Source organism: Ochotona princeps, chromosome 19, assembly GCF_030435755.1.
Source record: "Ochotona princeps isolate mOchPri1 chromosome 19, mOchPri1.hap1, whole genome shotgun sequence".
Lineage (NCBI taxonomy): Eukaryota > Metazoa > Chordata > Mammalia > Lagomorpha > Ochotonidae > Ochotona > Ochotona princeps.
The window spans coordinates 35,118,054-35,135,930 of record NC_080850.1 but is presented as its reverse complement, the minus strand read 5'-3'; the positions used below and the strand labels follow the sequence as shown (position 1 = coordinate 35,135,930).

Here is a 17,877-nt window from a genome sequence, read left to right as displayed (position 1 = left end):
TCCTCTTGATATGTCTTACTGTACATTCTTAGCACTTAGAACTACTCTTGGCACCTCAGGGGCGTTTATCAGAAAAGTATCCAATGAAGGAAAATCTGTAGGAGTAGGTAGCAGCTGCATCCTAGATAGAGAAGACAACTTCTGAGTGTGCGAATGGGAGAGAGATGAGTTCCAGATGTTTGCTGTGGTTTGGTTTAAGCTTATTTCTCAAGATTGGAAAGCTGAGCAGCAGTATTGTAGGGTAACAGATTTGAAACTATAATAATTTCTCAGAATTTCCTTTAGAGTCTGTGTTGTGGCTCAGTAAGTTCAGCCACAGCCCGTGAGGCTAGATCCTCTATGTTAGCCATCTGATGGAAGATCTGTGTCTGTACTTCTCTTTGTTACTCTGCCTTTCAAACGGGTTATTTGGGGGGGGGGGGGGCGTGTAATATTTATTTATTTATCTGAAAATCTATGTCATAGAGAGGCAGAGGCAGAAATCTTCCATCCTCTGGTTCACTCCCCAATAGACTGCAGGGGCCATGCTGGGCCAGCCCGAAGACGTGAAACTCCATCCATGTCTCCCATGTTAGTGTAGATGCCCAAGTTATCTCCACTGTTATCTGAAGTGCATTAGTAAGGAACTAAATTGGGAGTGGAGCAACTGGGACTCAAGCTGATACCCATATGGGACACTGTGCTATAATGTTGGCTTCAAAATTGCATCTTTAAAATGGAAGGGTTTCCTTTACTTGGTTGTAACTGGATTTACTTGTCATTTTTCCTCAGGTCATGCGTATTGTGGACAATGTTCGTCCTGACCGCCAGACAGTTATGTTTTCAGCTACTTTCCCCAGAGCTATGGAGGCTTTGGCTCGCAGAATCCTCAGCAAACCCATTGAAGTGCAGGTTGGAGGCAGGAGTGTGGTCTGCTCTGATGTGGAGCAGCAAGTGGTGGGTACCATGCAGAAAACCTCTGGCCACAATGTGCAGCCAGCGTTTGCTGTTTTAGGGATCCTGTGGGGAGGAAGGCAAGTGATTTCCACAATTCAGTAGTGTACATTCACTGTTGTTTGCAGTGTTTACCATATATACTTGCCTGACTGTTAGATGGAACTTGTTTCCGTTCTCACCTCCTTGCTGGATGCAGTAAGCCCACAGGTGGGAGGCCCACAGAGAACAAAGGATCGTTTACTTGCATTTCCAAGCCTCTTAGTCTCTGGAAGTTTGTAGTTTTGTTTTTTTTTGTTCTCTTTGTTTTAACAATTAAATTGAAATACTTCATAGCCTCTCCTAAAAATTACTGTAATGTTAACGGTCACGACAAATGAGATGAGTATTTTTGTTCGAGGATCCTGTTTGCTTTTTCTGTGAACGTAGTGTGATTTGGTGTTTTCAGATTGTAATCGAAGAAGAGAAGAAGTTTCTGAAGCTGCTGGAACTTCTGGGCCACTACCAGGAGTCAGGGTCTGTGATCATCTTTGTGGATAAGCAGGAGCATGCCGATGGTCTCCTCAAGGACTTGATGAGAGCGTCGTACCCATGCATGTCTCTTCATGGAGGTACCGTACGCGTTCCTTCACGTGGGAATTAGCTGCCCATGCCCATCCCAGGGCCCTGTTCTTTACTGAGTTCCCTGTGATTTGCAACCGTATGTTATGTCATTTGTCTCAGTTTTCACTCATAACACTGCTGTGTGTTACACATTTTTATCTTTTTAGCTTAAAGATAAAAGAATTCCAGGTAGATATTGTTTTGAGCCAGTTGCACTGCTTTTAAGTAGTAGGAATTGAACTTTAAGATTGTCTCTTTAAGTTTTCATGTATTTTTTTGGTTTAATTTGAGAAAAGAGGGAGATAAATATTCCGTAAATAACCACGATAACCTGGCTTAGAAAAGCTGAAACCATGAGCCCAGAACTCATTCTTGAGCTCCCATGTGGGTGGCAGACACCCAGCTGATTGAGCCATCGGCTGCTGTGTCCTACGGTGCACACGGGCAAGAAACTGGTTTGAAACATGATAGCTTGGGCCCGGCGGCGTGGCCTAGTGGCTAAAGTCCTTGCCTTGCATGCCCGGGTCCCATATGGGCACCAGTTTTAATCCTGGCAGCCCTGCTTCCCATCCAGCTCCCTGCTTGTGGCCTGGGAAAGCAGTCGAGGACGGCCCAGGGCGTTGGGACCCTGTACCCATGTGGGAGACCCGGAAGAAGCTTCTGGCTCCTGGCTTCAGATCGGCTCAGCTCCAGCCATTGCAGCCACTTGGGGAATGAACCATCGGATGGAAGATCTTCCTCTCTTTCTCTCCTCCTCTCTGTATATCTGCCTATCCAATAAAAATAAGTAAATCTTTAAAAATAATTGGGTTCCTACTACTGTCATGGAAGGCCATGTTGTTGTCGTCTTTGGCCCCATGGCTGTTGCAGGCATTTGGAGAAATAACCACGAAAGGTGCTCTCTTTCAGTCTTTAGTCTATCTCTGTCTTGATTTTTTTAAAAATGTATTTGAAAGGAAGGTTTATAGAGACAAGTGGAGTGAGAAAGAAGCAGAGAGATTTCCTATTTATTTGCTGGTTCACTCCCCAAATGGCTGCAGTGGCCAGGGCTGGGTCAGGCTGTAGCCAGGTGCTTGTCCAGGTCTCTCCCGTGGTTTGAGACCCAAGTACTTGGGCCATCTGCTGCTTTCCTAAACACCCTTGCAGGGAGCTGAAGCAGAAGTAGAACACACGAACTCCAGCTGGTGCATCTGTGGAATGCCAGCATCACAAGCAGTGGGTTAATGAGCTGCACCGTAACAGTGGTCCTGGCCTTTTATTTTCTATATTGTTGGTTTGAAATTGTGAATTTATTCTTTACTGCATGTGTAGATTCTGTCAGAGGAAATGGAAAACTTGAGTGTGACCTGTTGTATAACTCTTCTCCTTCATGCTCTCACAGGAATTGACCAGTATGACAGAGACAGCATTATCAATGACTTTAAAAATGGGACTTGCAAACTTCTCGTGGCTACCTCTGTTGCTGCCCGTGGTCTCGATGTGAAACATCTGATTCTTGTGGTGAACTACAGCTGCCCCAACCATTATGAAGATTATGTGCACAGAGCAGGACGGACTGGAAGAGCGGGCAACAAAGTAAACAGAGTGTTCATGCAGAAGTGGGATTGCTGCTGTAGTAGAGTGGATGTGCTTAGAGGAGGTGGAAGGAGTAGATTGTGTGTGTTTATGGGGTGTTATGAAAATTGATCTGTGTGAATCATTTACATATATACACATGTCAGCTTGTCAGATGTCTAGTTAATCTAGGCTATTAATTTTTTTTTTTTTTTAAGATTTATTTATTTTATCACAAAGTCAGATATACAGAGAGGAGAGACAGAGAGGAAGGTCTTCCGTCCGAGTTTCACTCCCCAAGTGAGCCACAACGGCTGGTGCGCGCTGATCAGAAGCCGGGAACCAGGAATCTCTTCCAGGTCTCCCATGCGGGTGCAGGGTCCCAATGCATTGGGCCGTCCTCGACTGCTTTCCTAGGCCACAAGCAGGGAGCTGGATGAGAAGTGGAGCTGCCGGGATTAGAACTGGCGCCCATATGGGATGTCGGGGCGTTCAAGGCGAGGACTTTAGCCGCTAGGCCATGCTGCCGGGCCCTAGGCTATTACTGTTAATGTTTATGTGTCTGTTGGTCTCCTTTGCCTTCACCTAAAGCTTTGTTGTTGTTGTTTTTATTATTATTATTTAAATTTTTTTTTTTGTTTGAAAAGCATAGAGAGACATAGAGAAACAGATTTTCCATCCACGGGTTCACTCCTCAAATGACTGCAGTGATTGGAGATAGGCTGATCAGAGTCCAGGAGCTTCTGAGTCTCCTTCATGGGTACAGTGACCCAGGCACTTAAGCCGTTCTGTCCTGCTTTTGCAGGCACGTTAGCAGCAAACTGGGTAGAGGTGGAGCAGTTGGGACTCAAACATCATTTATCTGGCAAACTGCCGCCCCCCTGTATATCACACAAGCATATATAGATTTTTGTGTATGTCCACTTACTTCAGTTTATTGACTGGTTGATATGAAAGTATTACAGAAGGCCCAGCGGCGTGACATAGCAGCTAAAGTTCTCTCCTTTAATGTGCCAGGATCCCATATGGTCACTGGTTCTAATCCCGGCAGCCTCGCTTCCTATGCAGCTCCCTGCTTGTGGCCTGGGAAAGCAGTCGAAGATGGCCCAAAGCCTTGGGACCCTGCACCCGTGTGGGAGACCCGGAAGAGCTCCTGGCTCCCGGCTTTGGATCGGCACAGTACTGACTGTTGCAGTCACTTAGGGAGTGAATCATCAGACGGAAGATCTTTCTCTCTGTTTCCGCTTCTCTCTGTATGTCTGACTTCGCAATAAAAATAAGTAAATCTTAAAAAAAAAAAGGGAAAGATAGAATTACAGAATCTTCCATATTTTGGCTCACTCTCCAGATGGGTGAAACAGCCAGAGCTGGGCCAAACTAAAGCCAAGACCAGAGCTTCATCCAAGCCTTTCAGCCCCGTCTGGAAGGCACCCTAGGTCTTGGGCCATCCTCTGCTGCGCTCTGCAGGTTATTAGTGTTAATCTGAATCTGAAGTGGAACAGCTGGGACACAAATCAGTGTTCATGTGGAATGCCAGTGTTGAGGATGACAGCTTTACCGACAGTACCACAGCACCCAACCCTTTACATTTTTAAATTGATTTTATTTTTAAATTTTTTTGGTTTTGTTTTAAAAACCACATTTTTGAGTTTTATTTGAAAAAAGGAGAGAAGCAGAACAGCAGAGACCTTCTCTTCTCCAGATGTTTGAAACATCCAGAGGTGGGCCAAGCTGGGCGGAAGCCGCAACTCAGTCCGTGTTTCCTATGTGGGTGGCAGATCCACCTTAACTTTCCATCACTCTCTGCCAGAGCCTGACTCAGCAGCAAGGTGGAGCCAGTAAATTCTTGACTTGTAGGCTAAACATACATTCAGAACTCATTTTTTAGGAGACACTGGAAAGTTACTTTTGCTTAATTTTATTTGAAAGGCAAAGAGATCTGTTGTTTACTGATTCATTCCCCAAATGTCTGTAGGGGAGTGCTACTCTGCATCCGGGATCTGAATCACGTGTGAGACTGCTGGGTTCAAGTTCTGGCGCCACTTCACTTTGATTGGCAGTATTACTATTGTATAACTTCATTGACTGGAGTATTTTAGTCCCTAGAAGTCCCTGGCTTCAGCCTGGCATACTACAAGCTCTTGTAGGCAGTTAGGAAATGAACCATCAGCCTTGAAAATAAGTAAAAATTAATCAGAAAAAAAGATCAAATACTAAAAATTAAAACCTTTTTGGATCACATGCGGTGTGTGAAATATACTTTTTCTCTCTTTAGGACTTTGCTTGCTTGCTTGCTTTTTAAGGATTTGATTGGTATGAAAGGCAGAGTGATAAAACGGGGGGAGAGACACTTGCTCAGTGAGTCAGATCTACAGCTGGTCCCTCTGAAATCAGGAATTTGGGATTCCGTCCAGGTCTCCCATGTGGGCAGCAGGAGCCCAAGTACTTGGACCATTATCTAATGCTTGCCCTGGTGTGTTAATGGGAGGCTGGATCGCAAGCAGTGCAGCCAGGTATCGAATTCACACTTTGATAGTGCTATCAACCAGCAATCTAAAATGCTATGCCAAAACACCTGTCACCCACAGATGTGTTTGTAATCCTCCAAACGCTTGTGGTCAGAATCAGGGCAGAATATGAGCCAATAGTGATGACTGTTTAGATAACCTTCCAATGAAATTTTAAACCTTGTTATAAAATTGGTATCAGTTAACTCTTTGTTGCAGAGTGTTTTGTAAAGATAGCAGCCCAAAAATGTTTTATTTTATACTTGCAACTCAGTATTCGTTTACCTGAACCAAAAATACTGGTGCTGCTGATGTCATATGAGAGATGGGCTTTAGACAATCCCCCAGGAAAGTGATACAGTTGAAGTTATTCTTGCAAAATATTTACAAGAATAAATAAATATGTAAAAATTACTCAGGGCCCAGTGTGGTAGCCTAGTGGCTAAAAGTCCTCACCTTGCATGCACTGAGATCCCATGTTAGCACTGGTTTGTATCCTGGAGGCCCTGCTTCCCATCCAACCCCCTGCTGTGGCTTGGGAAAGTAGCCAAGAACGGCTCAAAACCTTGGGACCCTGCACCCGTGTGGGAGAGTCAGAAAGAAGAGGCTCCTGGCTTTAGATTGGAGCAGCTCCAGTCATTGCAGCCGCTTGGGGAGTGAATAAGCACATGGAAGATCTTTCTCTCAGTCTCCCCTCCTCTCTATATATCTGACTTTCCAATAAAAATAAATCTTAAAAAAAAATTACTCAAGTATCTGTAATCATATGTAGATAAATGCATTAACACGTGTGTTTTTGTGTGTTTTATTTGTCTTATAAAGAACTATGGAAATGTATATCCTACGAAGTTAATATGGTTTCAGGTGGTACAATGGGCAGGTTGTAGAGGAAGAAATTAGAAGTTTTCTTTTATTACTTGTGTTATTTTAAAATTGCAGCCTCACATACACACTTTGAACTGTTAAATCCATCTGGTAATAGGACTCTGGTGGGCTTTCAGATTGATGAGTAGTGATGTGGGTTCCAAGAAGATTACTCCATGGTCCAGCTATGTGCTGTCTGATCTAAGTTGGAGTCTCTTCTCGGTGTCTGATCCGTGCATGTTTGGATCCCTCATCAGGGTTACGCCTACACTTTCATCACGGAGGATCAGGCTCGCTACGCTGGCGACATCATCAAAGCGCTGGAGTTGTCGGGGACTGCAGTGCCTTCTGATCTGGAGAAGCTCTGGAGTGATTTCAAGGACCAGCAGAAAGCTGTGAGTTTGCTTTTGTGTGTATGTGTATGTGTGTTTGTGTGTGTTTTCTTTCTTTTCTTTAGATTTATTTATTTGTTAGAAAGGCGGAGTTAGAAGAGATGAGCAGGGTGGGAGGGAAGCTCGTCTATCTGCTGGGTCACTCTGAAGCCATGATCCAGGAGCTTCTTTCAGGTCTCCCATGTGGGCACAGTGAACCGTCCTCCACTGCTTCCCTAGACACTTGAGCTTTTAAGATTTATTTATTTTTAATGGGAAGTCAGATATACAGAAAGGAGAGACAGAGAGGAAGGTCTTCCATCCGATGGTTCACTCTCCATGTGAGCACAACGGCCGGGGCTGTGCCGATCAGAAGCCGGGAGCCAGGAGCTCTTCTAGGTCTCCCATGTGGGTGCAGGGTCCCAAGGCCTTGGTTCTCCTCGGCAGCTTTCCCAGGCCACAAGCAAGGAGCTGGATGGGAAGTGGGGCTGCCGGGATTAGAACCTGTGCCCATATGGGATCCTGGTGTGTTCAAAGCAAGGACTTCAGCCACTAGACTACTGCGCCGGGCCCAGAACTTAGTGTTTGTTAAAAACTACATAGAGCGTTGCTTTTTCATGGTTCAGTTTATATTAATTGACACATACCACCTTGAAAAGTATTTAATTACTATAGATTTGTAAGGATAGAAGTTTTTTACTATGAAATTACCTTTTTTTTTTCTTTCTTTAAAGGAGGGAAAAATAATTAAGAAGAGTAGTGGGTTCTCTGGCAAGGGGTTCAAGTTTGATGAAACAGAACAAGCTTTGGCCAATGAGAGGAAGAAGTTACAGAAAGCAGCTCTTGGTCTGCAAGATTCAGATGACGAGGATGCTGCTGTGGATGTGAGTATTCAAAGCACTTGCTCACCCAGGGAAGCTGTAACCTTTTCCTGCTGGCTCTTTTGGGGTGTATATACACGTGTGTGTTCACATAAAAATGGGATTTTCCTGCTTTGTTACCCTCCTTACAACAAGGTGGTGGAAGTCTTTCCATTTTCTTAATAAATAATACATATTTATTAAAAATTCAAATACAGAGTCTTTCCATTTTCATTGTTAACAGTTGTCTGATGTTTCACAGTTGGACAGATCAGAGTCCTGTTATTGCATATATGGATTGTTCCCATATGGTCACTGTTTACAATGTGCACTTGATGTACATCTTGTACTTTTAAATTTTTTTTGCAGTTTCATTTAAAATATATTTTTGAATATTTATTTGAAAATCAAGAGTTAGGGAGGGAGAAATGGATGAAGATAGCTTCTATCCACTGGCTTATTCATCAAATGATCACTGTGGCTGGGACTGGACCCACCTAGAAGCTAGGAGCCAAGAGCTTCATCCTGGCCTTTTGCATTGGGGCAGGCACCCAAGCACGTGGGACATCCCCCACATTTCCCAGTTGTGTTAATGGGGAGGTTGGTCAGAGATAGAATAAATGCTTCTTGAGCCAGTACCTATATAGGGTGCCAGTGTTATAGGTGGCAATTGAACTTGTTGGGCCACAACACCAACACTTTTTAAAATTATTTACAAAGAAGTTTGCTTATTTTTACAAGAATGGAGATATGAGAGAGATTGATTTATTTCACAAACGGCTAAAATAGCTAGAGCTAGACCTAAGCTAGTAGTTTCTTCTAGGTCTCTTAGGTACAGGGTACCCTGGGTACAGAGGCTGAAGCTCTTGGGCCATCCTTTGTTTCTTTCCAGGCACATTGATAGGGAGCTGCATTGGAGGAAGAATAGTTGGGACATGAACCAGCACCCATATGAGGAATGGCTGGTCTCGTGCTTAGCTACTATGCCACTATCCTAGCCCTTAAAATTAGATTTTTTATTTCTGTGAAAAGTAGAGAGCGAAAGAGAAATCCATCTCTGGTTCACTCGCCAGGTGTATGTGGTAGCCAAGCCTGAGCCAGGTTAGACAACAGTCCAGGAATTAGCTGGAGCCTCCTGTGTATCTGGCAGGCACCAAAGTACTTGAGCCATATTCTCCTATCTCCCCCGATGCAAATTAGCAGGAACGAGTTGGAAGTATAGTCAAGCCTTAAACCCAAGCTCTAATATGGAATGTAGGCATTGCAAATGTCATTTCCTCCCAACCAGAAGATGTATTTATTTGAAAGGCAGAATTACAGAACAGGAGGAAAAAAGATCGTCAACCTGATGGTTCACTCCTCAGATGGCTGCCATATCTGGGGCTTGGTCTCTTCCTGGTGGCAGGGGCCCAAGTTCTTGAACCATCATCTTTTGCCTTCTCAGGTACATTAGCAGAACTAATTATTTATTAATAATTATTAATAATTAATCATAAGAGCTAGGCTGCAAGCAGAGCAACTGGGACGTGATCCAGCATTTGTGTATTAAACTGGTCTCCTCGGCAGCCCTTAACCCGTTGTATCACAGTGACTGCACAAGTGGCACTTAGTTGCTATGTCAAATGCTTGTTCCTGCAAGTTATCTTTGTGTACCCATCAGAGTAAGTTTTGAGGTTTTGCATGTTAGTTAAATTGCATAGCCAGTCCTGTTTTTCTTAAACATGGTGAAAGAGAATCATACACACTTTCTGCAGTGGTGTGAAAGAGTGCTGGCATTCCATGCTTTTAACAACATTGGTACTAATACTGCTGCTTTCTATCTGCATTTGGTAGTTTTGAAATGTCCTTATTAACGATAGGCAACATGCAGTGCTGCCAGGTGGCGCCAGCTGTGGCAGTGTCTGCTTCCTGACAGTAGACATACATGGTAGATATTCAGAATGTTCCCATTTTGTAATCAAGCAGACTGAGGCCCTTTAAGAATAGTTACCTTTTTTGTAAGTTTTACATAGCCCTTACTGGAAGGAGCTGGGGCCAGTGTTCTGTGATTGTCCAAGGCCACGTTCTTAATGTAGACATTGTCTAGGATGCAGTGAGGAGCGACCCTGAGTGCTAAGCTAGGCGAGGTTTGCACAGAATGTGTTCTTTGAAGCTGTTTCTGTAACAGTTTTTGGGATATGTGTGCTTTAATTGCTAGTTCACTTCTCCCCCTTGGAGTGTAACATTCATACACTCACAGTTAAGGAAGCTTATTTAACTTTACTTTGCCCAGAAATTCCTCAACATATTGGATCACAGAAAAAAAAATTTTTTGCACATACTCTCTTAAATGATCTCAGAACCCTGTTTTAGAAAGTTGAACGTGCTGCCCTGCAGCATCAGCTCCTCAAATGGGTATTTCCTACTCATTTCTTACCAACCCGCCTCATGTTTTCCTTGGTCTAGATTGATGAACAAATTGAAAGCATGTTTAACTCAAAGAAGAGAGTGAAGGATATGGCTGCTCCAGGGACATCGAGTGTTCCTGCGCCAACTGCAGGAAATGCTGAGAAGTTAGAAATAGCGAAGAGACTGGCTCTGCGAATCAATGCTCAGAAGAATTTGGGCATCGAGTCTCAGGTATTACGTAATTTGTTCCGAGCCTCAGTACGTTTTGTGACTTTTAAGTACTTTTTAGGAATTACACCAGGTGTTGATAAATTAGATTTCCTAGATTCTGAGTTTCTGAAAATTTAGCATATCCAACACAAAATTCTTTGGTGATTGCCTTTGAATGATTTTTCTCGTAGGTTCTTAGACTTTGTTTAAATATAGCACTATTCTGGCTGATCTTACCAGTCTCATGAGAGCAATTATCTTTTCTCTTCATTAATTTTCTTTAATGGATGAGTTGTTGGGCACACAGACAATTCCCTGGATGTATAAACACCCAGTTACATCATTCATGCTAACGTAGATTCAGACAGTAAAGATTTGTTTTAAAAATTTCCCATAGTGCTGTTTTTTTTGGAAGCTTGTTTGTTAGTTTCTCACTAAAGGTTAATTTCCGTAGCATCCCCAAAGAGTGGTTCATATGTTTCAACAGTGTTTTGAAGATTTCTCCGTAAGTCCTTTACTGTTACTGAATATTGGTTTCCGCATCAGGAGAGGTGCTCAGCAAAGCTTCTGGTACAAAGGAAACTCAGAGTCCCAAAGTGTGTCCGATACCCTGGAAGTAGTGTACTGATGCTAATACCAATCACTCCCTAATTATTGAGAGGTATATCTAACGTTCATTAGAATATCCAAGAGAGAGGGGATGTCCTTAGTTTTCTCGCTTAGAAAAAGGAAGATGTATTAAAGTGTTAGTCAAATATATTTTTACACTGCTACTTTGATCATTTATTTTAAAAAGTTACAGAGAGAGGGATAGTGAAATAGATCACTTAATCTTTCATCTGCTGGTTCATGCCCCAGATGGTCACAATGGCAAGGGCTGGATTAAGCAGAAGCTCAGAGTCTAGAACTTCATCCAGGTCTCCCACTTGAGTGACAGTGGCCCAAGCACTCACACCTTTCTTGGCTGCTTTCCTGGGCGCGTTAGCAGGGAACTAAAAGAGAAGCTCGGCAGCTGGGAGTTGAACCGCTGCCCGTATAGAATGCTTGCTTCATAGACAGCAGTTTATCGTGCCCTTTCACAAAGCAGTTAGTGTAGGGTTCATAGTCCTGTCTCTGCCCCCCTTTGAGATTTGACTGTAGATCTTCTTCATCTATAGGATGTGATGCAGCAGGCCACCAACGCAATTCTCAGAGGTGGCACCATTCTTGCACCCACTGTGTCTGCAAAAACCATTGCAGAGCAACTTGCTGAAAAGATCAATGCCAAGCTCAATTACGTGCCTTTAGAGAAACAAGAAGAAGAAAGACAGGATGGTGGGCAGAATGAATCTTTTAAGAGATATGAGGAAGAATTAGAGATCAATGACTTCCCACAGGCAAGTAACAGATTTAAAACTTTATCTTGAAGTAGAAACTCTTGATGGTTGAGTAGCAAAAACCCCTTCTGTAAGAATACCGATACTACCTATTTTCATGGCCACTGAAACCCTGGCATCACAGGCTCTCTGGCCATGCCCAGGATCTCCTTGCCTCTTTTGGGCCCCTCATTGCTTGCTGTGTCCCATCCATGGCTGTGAAGCTCCATCACAGGCTTCCAGCTGGGTGGGCAGGGTTTGCAGGACTGAAGAGCCAGCTAGACCCTGAGTGACTGACCTGCCAGTAGCTGGCCCCCACACTGTTCCTCGCACCTACCGGTCCAGAAATATGGCCACAGGGATCTTGCCTTTGGGATTTTGTTCCCAAATCAAAATCTCATCTTGCTAAGATGAAATGTTAAATTAAAAGCTTAAGAACACAAAACCTTTTGTAGCTTCAAAAATTATATGTAATAGCCATTCTCATGGCTGCTTCACTTTCTACCTAGGTGAGGGAGACATTAGAGCTTTGATTTTTTTTTTTTTTAATGCATTCTAGGAGTTAGTAGGAGCTAAATGAAGCCTTACTATAGGCATGTGTCAACTATGATCTTGATATTGGTTGTAACATGCTATTAGGCAACCTGTTCTTTATGGATACATCACATCTTAAGATATCCATTGTGACCTGGTTGTCTTCCCCACCCTCCTTGCAGACCGCTAGGTGGAAAGTTACCTCCAAGGAGGCGCTGCAGAGAATCAGCGAGTACTCCGAAGCCGCAATCACCATCAGGGGAACGTACTTTCCTCCTGGCAAAGAGCCCAAGGAAGGAGAGCGGAAGATCTACTTGGCAATTGAAAGTACGTACTGTTGGATCAGGATTGACATAGGTATGATAGGCATCAGTAGAACTGAGACCACATAGAGAGGGTGGAATAAGAAAACAAAGTTTCATGCATCGTTACAGGGGTGGGGGAAGGTCTGCAGAGGTGAGTGATGGGTAAGACTCTTTCCGTTTTGACAATTTAGTCAAATTTGACAAATCTAAAAGAAGAGGACTGACCAATTCATACTTCTACTAAAATGGATATTCTGGTTAAAATTTAGCTGCTTATTGCTGTCTGTCAAGTGACTTCTTGAGATTAATTTTGCACAGTCTGTATTCATTTCTGAGAAATCAGCTAGTAATTTTCAGAGCTCTCCTTGTCTGGGAAGGTGAAACTCTCCTGATGTTGTAGGTGTGTATTTGGTCTGTGTGTTGGGACGGGCAGACAGTTAATAGCTCTGCTTAGCCCTTTGCTTTCTGCTGGTACAGTCTCCCCTTCTCAGGCGAGAGCCGAGAGCCTTTCCGTCTTTTCTTGCATTTGTTCACAGCTCTGGACACACAAGGCCCTCCAGATTCCTTCAAGTATGTAAGAATTGTGCAACACATGTTCTCCAGAGCTATTTATTCCTCTGCCTTTCTTTGCAGGCTTTTTGTGTTCTTGCCTGTTACCCTGGTCCAGGGGATGGTGATTAATGCACTTGCAGTTGAGAAATGCCTTTGTCCCTCCCTAGTGTTGACTCTGTCCTGGGAGATTTCCAAGCTGGGTGAAGTAAAGGGAGGTGTTTGAACTGGTCTTCAGGAGCACTTGCAGAGCGAAACCAGGTGTTGCTGTGGAAGGAAGCCTGGTGTTACCTGTCCCTGGTACTTGGATGGGCTACCCCACTCCCCCCGGCCGGCTCCTGGGAGCCTCTGTGAGGTTCAGCAGCTCCAGCCTTCCACCAGGCAGAGGGAAGGGGAACAGAAGGACTTTGGTGCCCATTCAGCCTGTATAATTTATATAGCCTTGCTCTGCAACCCTGTCTCTTTTCTAGTAGAGAATCCCTTTAAAGCAGCCGTAATTGTTTTAGGGCCCATGAAAGGAAATGCCCGTTTTTTGTGGCTTCCCATAAACATATGTAACCTATTACCTAGAGAGGCTGTGTATGTGAGAGATGTCAACTGGCCCAAATGCTGAGTCGCTAGCTCTGCTGGGAAAATTGTCCATGTGGACCTCAATAAGGCTGTCATTTTCTCCCTCTAAAATCAGCAGAGGAATAGCAACAGTGAGCCTCATACCATCTCATGCCAGGCAGCACATTTATTATGTTCCTCACACTTGTTTCTGTCGTAGTTCTCAGTCTGGAGTGGCCCTTGACCCTGGCCTCCCCTCCCCTTTATCCACCTCTCTTTCCTTGCAGCACCTGTCTGCCAGACATGGCTATACAGAGCTGTGGCTAGTGGTGGTTAGGACCGACATCAGGTACATGGTACTGTGACCTCACAGCCGTCCTTCCTGTTAAACTGTTTCTGCATTTCTTATTCCTCTGGGGTCAGAAGAGTAACTTACCTGTAGGAAGAGAGAAAAAACTTAGATTTCTTGGGCGTTCTTTTCATTGTTATTTCGTGAAATAGTAACACAAGTGTGGCTCTCTACATTGCAAGCCCTTTTCTTCTTTTCCACCTGTCTTCCTTGGTCCAGCTCTTTCTTTCTTATCAGTCAGTGTACCTTGTGCCTCTTCCTGCACTTTGTGCCAACTGCATATCCCACCCCTGCTTTTGGTGGCTGTCTATGTATTCCCTTACAAGGCTTCTGGCCCGTGTGTCAACTGGCTCCATATCCAGTTCGTACCAGATGTCCCATGAGCACCAGAGCTGCACCAGTCTCAGGATTAAGTTTCGCCTACTTAGATTGCTGTGTACAACATCTCCCTCCTGTATTGGACATGCTTCTCCCTCTGATTTGACTGCCTAGTCAGATCTTAGCACCTTATTTTGCTGTTCGTGTTCAGGAGTGTGTGGTGCCCTGTGGTGTGAGCACAGTGCTGTGAATGGGCTGAGCAGCAGGGCCGTCACTCTTCCTGGGGAGCAGGGAGCTTGGTAGAGGTATCAGTGCACCCACCTGCCCTTGTGGATCCTTGATACCAGATTGTCTGGTATTATACAAGATAGTACAGAGCGTGAAAGAGGAGTAGTCTGTATAATGAATTTCTCGCAAGATGTCCTAGGTGGTACAAGGACATGTTACAAATGAGTATCCCCAGCCACGCCACACTGGTGATCCTCTTCCTCAGCACGTGCAGTGCTGTTTGGAGAACACTGTCCCTGTACTGTTCTTGCATAGCCACCATGGATCTGAAAGGGCTTGTTCAGATGACACCTTTCTGAAACATTTGCCAACCTCAAGAAAAACGATGAGTGTCTAATAAGTATTTGTTAAACCAAGGGAGTTGTACTTCCTTTTAGCCTTTTTGGGACAAATTGCTTATCTTCTTAAGGTGTGGTAGCCATCTGACAACAGTTAAGCTGCTGCTTGGGCCACCCTCATCACACATCAGCATGCCTGGGTTTGAGTTCTGGCTCTGCTGTGACTCTAGATTCCGCTACCCAGCGCAAACTCGGGGAGGCAGAGAAGTGGATTCTCTGCCAGCTGCCTTGGAGGCCTGGGTTGCATGCCTTTCTGGCTTCTGTCTTGGGGCCAGCACAGCCCCAGCTGTTGTAAGCATTTGGAGAGTGAAACCGAAACTGAAAGATACTTTTCTTCCTGTATGTGTGTCTTATTTGCCTTCCAAGTAAGTAAAAATAAATAAGTTTTTTTAATAGATTATGTAATGTGGTCACATTGGAATCAGAAGAGTAAACAGCCAGTACAAAATGTGGGTGCTGTTCTGCCAAGCCTTGAAAGGCTATGTTAGCCCGAAGTGTGGTGTCTCTAAGAGTCACCTACAGTGTAAGTTCAGTGTCATTCTGATAATGTGAGTAATAAGTTTTCTACCTGCTCACCAGGTGCCAATGAACTGGCTGTGCAGAAAGCTAAAGCGGAAATCACCAGGCTCATAAAAGAAGAATTGATAAGACTGGTGAGTAAAAACGTTGTTTTACTCTTAACGTTTTATTAAATGATAACAGACAAGTACACTAATCTTTACCAAGATGTTTGATGAATTATGTCAAAAGAGGCTCTCCAGGAACATCACAACTTAGGTCTAGAAATGTAGACCCCAGCAGCCTTCCTCAAGCATCCCCACCCTACATCACCTCACAACTCGCCAAATACAGCCCTGGAGTGACTTAAACCATAAGTCCTTTTTTCCTGTTGTTGAACTCCACATTAGGGAAATCATATGCTATCGGCACCTTTTGTGTGTCGTGGCTTCCCTTCTCTGTTATTTTGAAGAGCTCAGTCCACCTTGTTGGATTCAGCAGTAGTTTGTATATTTTCATAGTCTGTAATAGTTCAATTATGTAAGTATAAACAATGTATGGACTTAAAATTATTTCAGTGTTGGTTTCATACTTGACATGCCTGTGAACATTTTTCCATGTCTTTATTGCACAGTAGTGTATTTTTTTTTTCTTGGGCATGTACTTTGGAGTAGAATTGTTCATTGTAGAGTGTGAATAGTTTACTAGTAGGTTTTGCCAAGTACTTTTCCAAAGGAGTGATTAGTTTGCACTCCTGCAGCAACGTATGAAGATCACAGCTGTTCCTTCGGTTTGCCAGCACGTGGGGTTGCTGGTGTTTTCACTTAGCGACTTCAGTTTTGAGACAGGACCATCTTGCAGGCCACCCTAACATCCCTGTGCCTTCAGCACCAGTGGAAGCTGCCCTCCTAACGTGCCCAGCAGGATGAAGGGATTTCTGAAAGAAAACATTATCCTTCTCTAAGAATGTGCTTTTGAAAAACTGTTCTAAAATTTGCCTCACAGAACATTGTTTTCAGGGAAGCGGGAAGCGTTGGAGAGGTTTCACATAGCCGGGGGTTTGGGCGCAGCTGAGCGCTGCTGTTTGGAGTAGTTGTAGTCGGGGAGGACCCTGCCTCTCTGGAGTGCGGAGATAGGGAGCAGCTGACTGGGCCAAGAGAAATAATTCTTCACTGGGAATTTCTTCTTCTCAGTGAACTGTATCCTAACACTTCAATTTATACAAGTTTTATGATTTTATAAAGTGATAAAGAATGTGACCTTAAAGAGTTCCCCCCCTTTGTTTTTCTTTTCCTGACCACATATCTTTTTTTTTTCTTATTTTAGCAAAATTCATACCAACCAACCAACAAAGGAAGATACAAAGTCTTATAAGCATCTGGAAAAAACATTTTTACTTGTGCTGGTCTGTAATACATGTGAAAGTTGTTGTCTGACGTTTACAATGTATTGTAAATTAATATTTTTTAAAATTCTGCCTTGCTAAATTTTTGAATACAAGAAATCAGTACTTGCTAGGGAAATCTCTGTAAGTAGCCCACAGTTATTCAGACTGTGTTTCAAACAAGCCTGTTTGGAGAGTAGAATGTCGTTTAAATGTAAAACTTGAATACTGATGTTTTAGCTGCCTGGGTAGTAAGTAGACAAGAAGTTTAACAGATGGAATTGCTTGGACTTTGTCTTGAAGGTAATAAAGTACAAATGTCACTAGGGGGCTCTTCACCTAATCCTCCTCCAATGAAATTGTGATCCTCTCCTGGAAAAATGCAATATTCTCTGTCATATTTTGTGTCCCCCCCTCCACCTTCATTTTAAATCTTCCCTGACTCAGTGAAACAGTATGAACTGGATTTAAGAATATTATAATACAAGTTTTGCAAAATAGCTCCAGAGTTTTTGCTTCGGTTTTTACTGTAAATGGGTAATAGTTGGACTACTTCTTTTTGTTTTTGTAAAATTAAAGATTTGTAGAACTAAAAATTTTTTGCATTTCTTTATACTACAGAGTTTTAGTATTTGCAACTTTTAGGGTCCCCTCACAGCCTCTGGCTCTGTGGCTGGTTACTAATGTTTCTTAATTGTTTTTAAAAGAAAATGACTATAGTCCATAAGTATTAAATACTATTCAGTTTTTCCTCCTAAAAGTGTTTATACATTTGTATGTATGGTACATAATGTATGTATACATACATACACCTGTATGTATAGTCTGACTTGTAATCTGATTTCCTTAGGATTATTGAGTAGGTTGTAAATTTTCTTTCTTACAATTTTTAAAGAGTAGTGCTATCCATCTTTTAGAATTAGTGTGTCTTCAACATTTGTCAGTGAAATTTAAGGCACAAGGAATCCTACATTCTGTTTCAGAGCCTTCAGTGTCTTGTGTCTGACTATTTTAATTTAAATTGCTGTGGTTGGTTTAAATGGTATTCTTTTGTGATGTATATTAGGACTTCATTTCTTACCATTCTTGGAGAACAGTTTGTTTTGTTTTGTTTTCAGGA

General features: G+C 43.2%; 1 protein-coding gene across 1 annotated transcript in view; it reads left to right on the top strand.

Annotated features, from left to right (window-relative positions):
• The window catches only part of DDX46 (DEAD-box helicase 46), a 49,866-nt gene extending 32,513 nt beyond the window's left edge, over positions 1-17,353 (top strand). The window contains exons 14-23 of the mRNA XM_004586416.3: positions 772-936; positions 1,382-1,544; positions 2,918-3,111; positions 6,719-6,856; positions 7,567-7,716; positions 10,138-10,311; positions 11,448-11,666; positions 12,362-12,506; positions 15,455-15,528; positions 16,700-17,353. Coding sequence (XP_004586473.2) covers positions 772-936; positions 1,382-1,544; positions 2,918-3,111; positions 6,719-6,856; positions 7,567-7,716; positions 10,138-10,311; positions 11,448-11,666; positions 12,362-12,506; positions 15,455-15,528; positions 16,700-16,747 — 1,470 coding nt within the window. The 3' untranslated portion in view covers positions 16,748-17,353. The remainder of the gene's footprint in view (positions 1-771; positions 937-1,381; positions 1,545-2,917; positions 3,112-6,718; positions 6,857-7,566; positions 7,717-10,137; positions 10,312-11,447; positions 11,667-12,361; positions 12,507-15,454; positions 15,529-16,699) is intronic.
• The last annotated feature ends 524 nt before the right edge of the window (positions 17,354-17,877 follow it).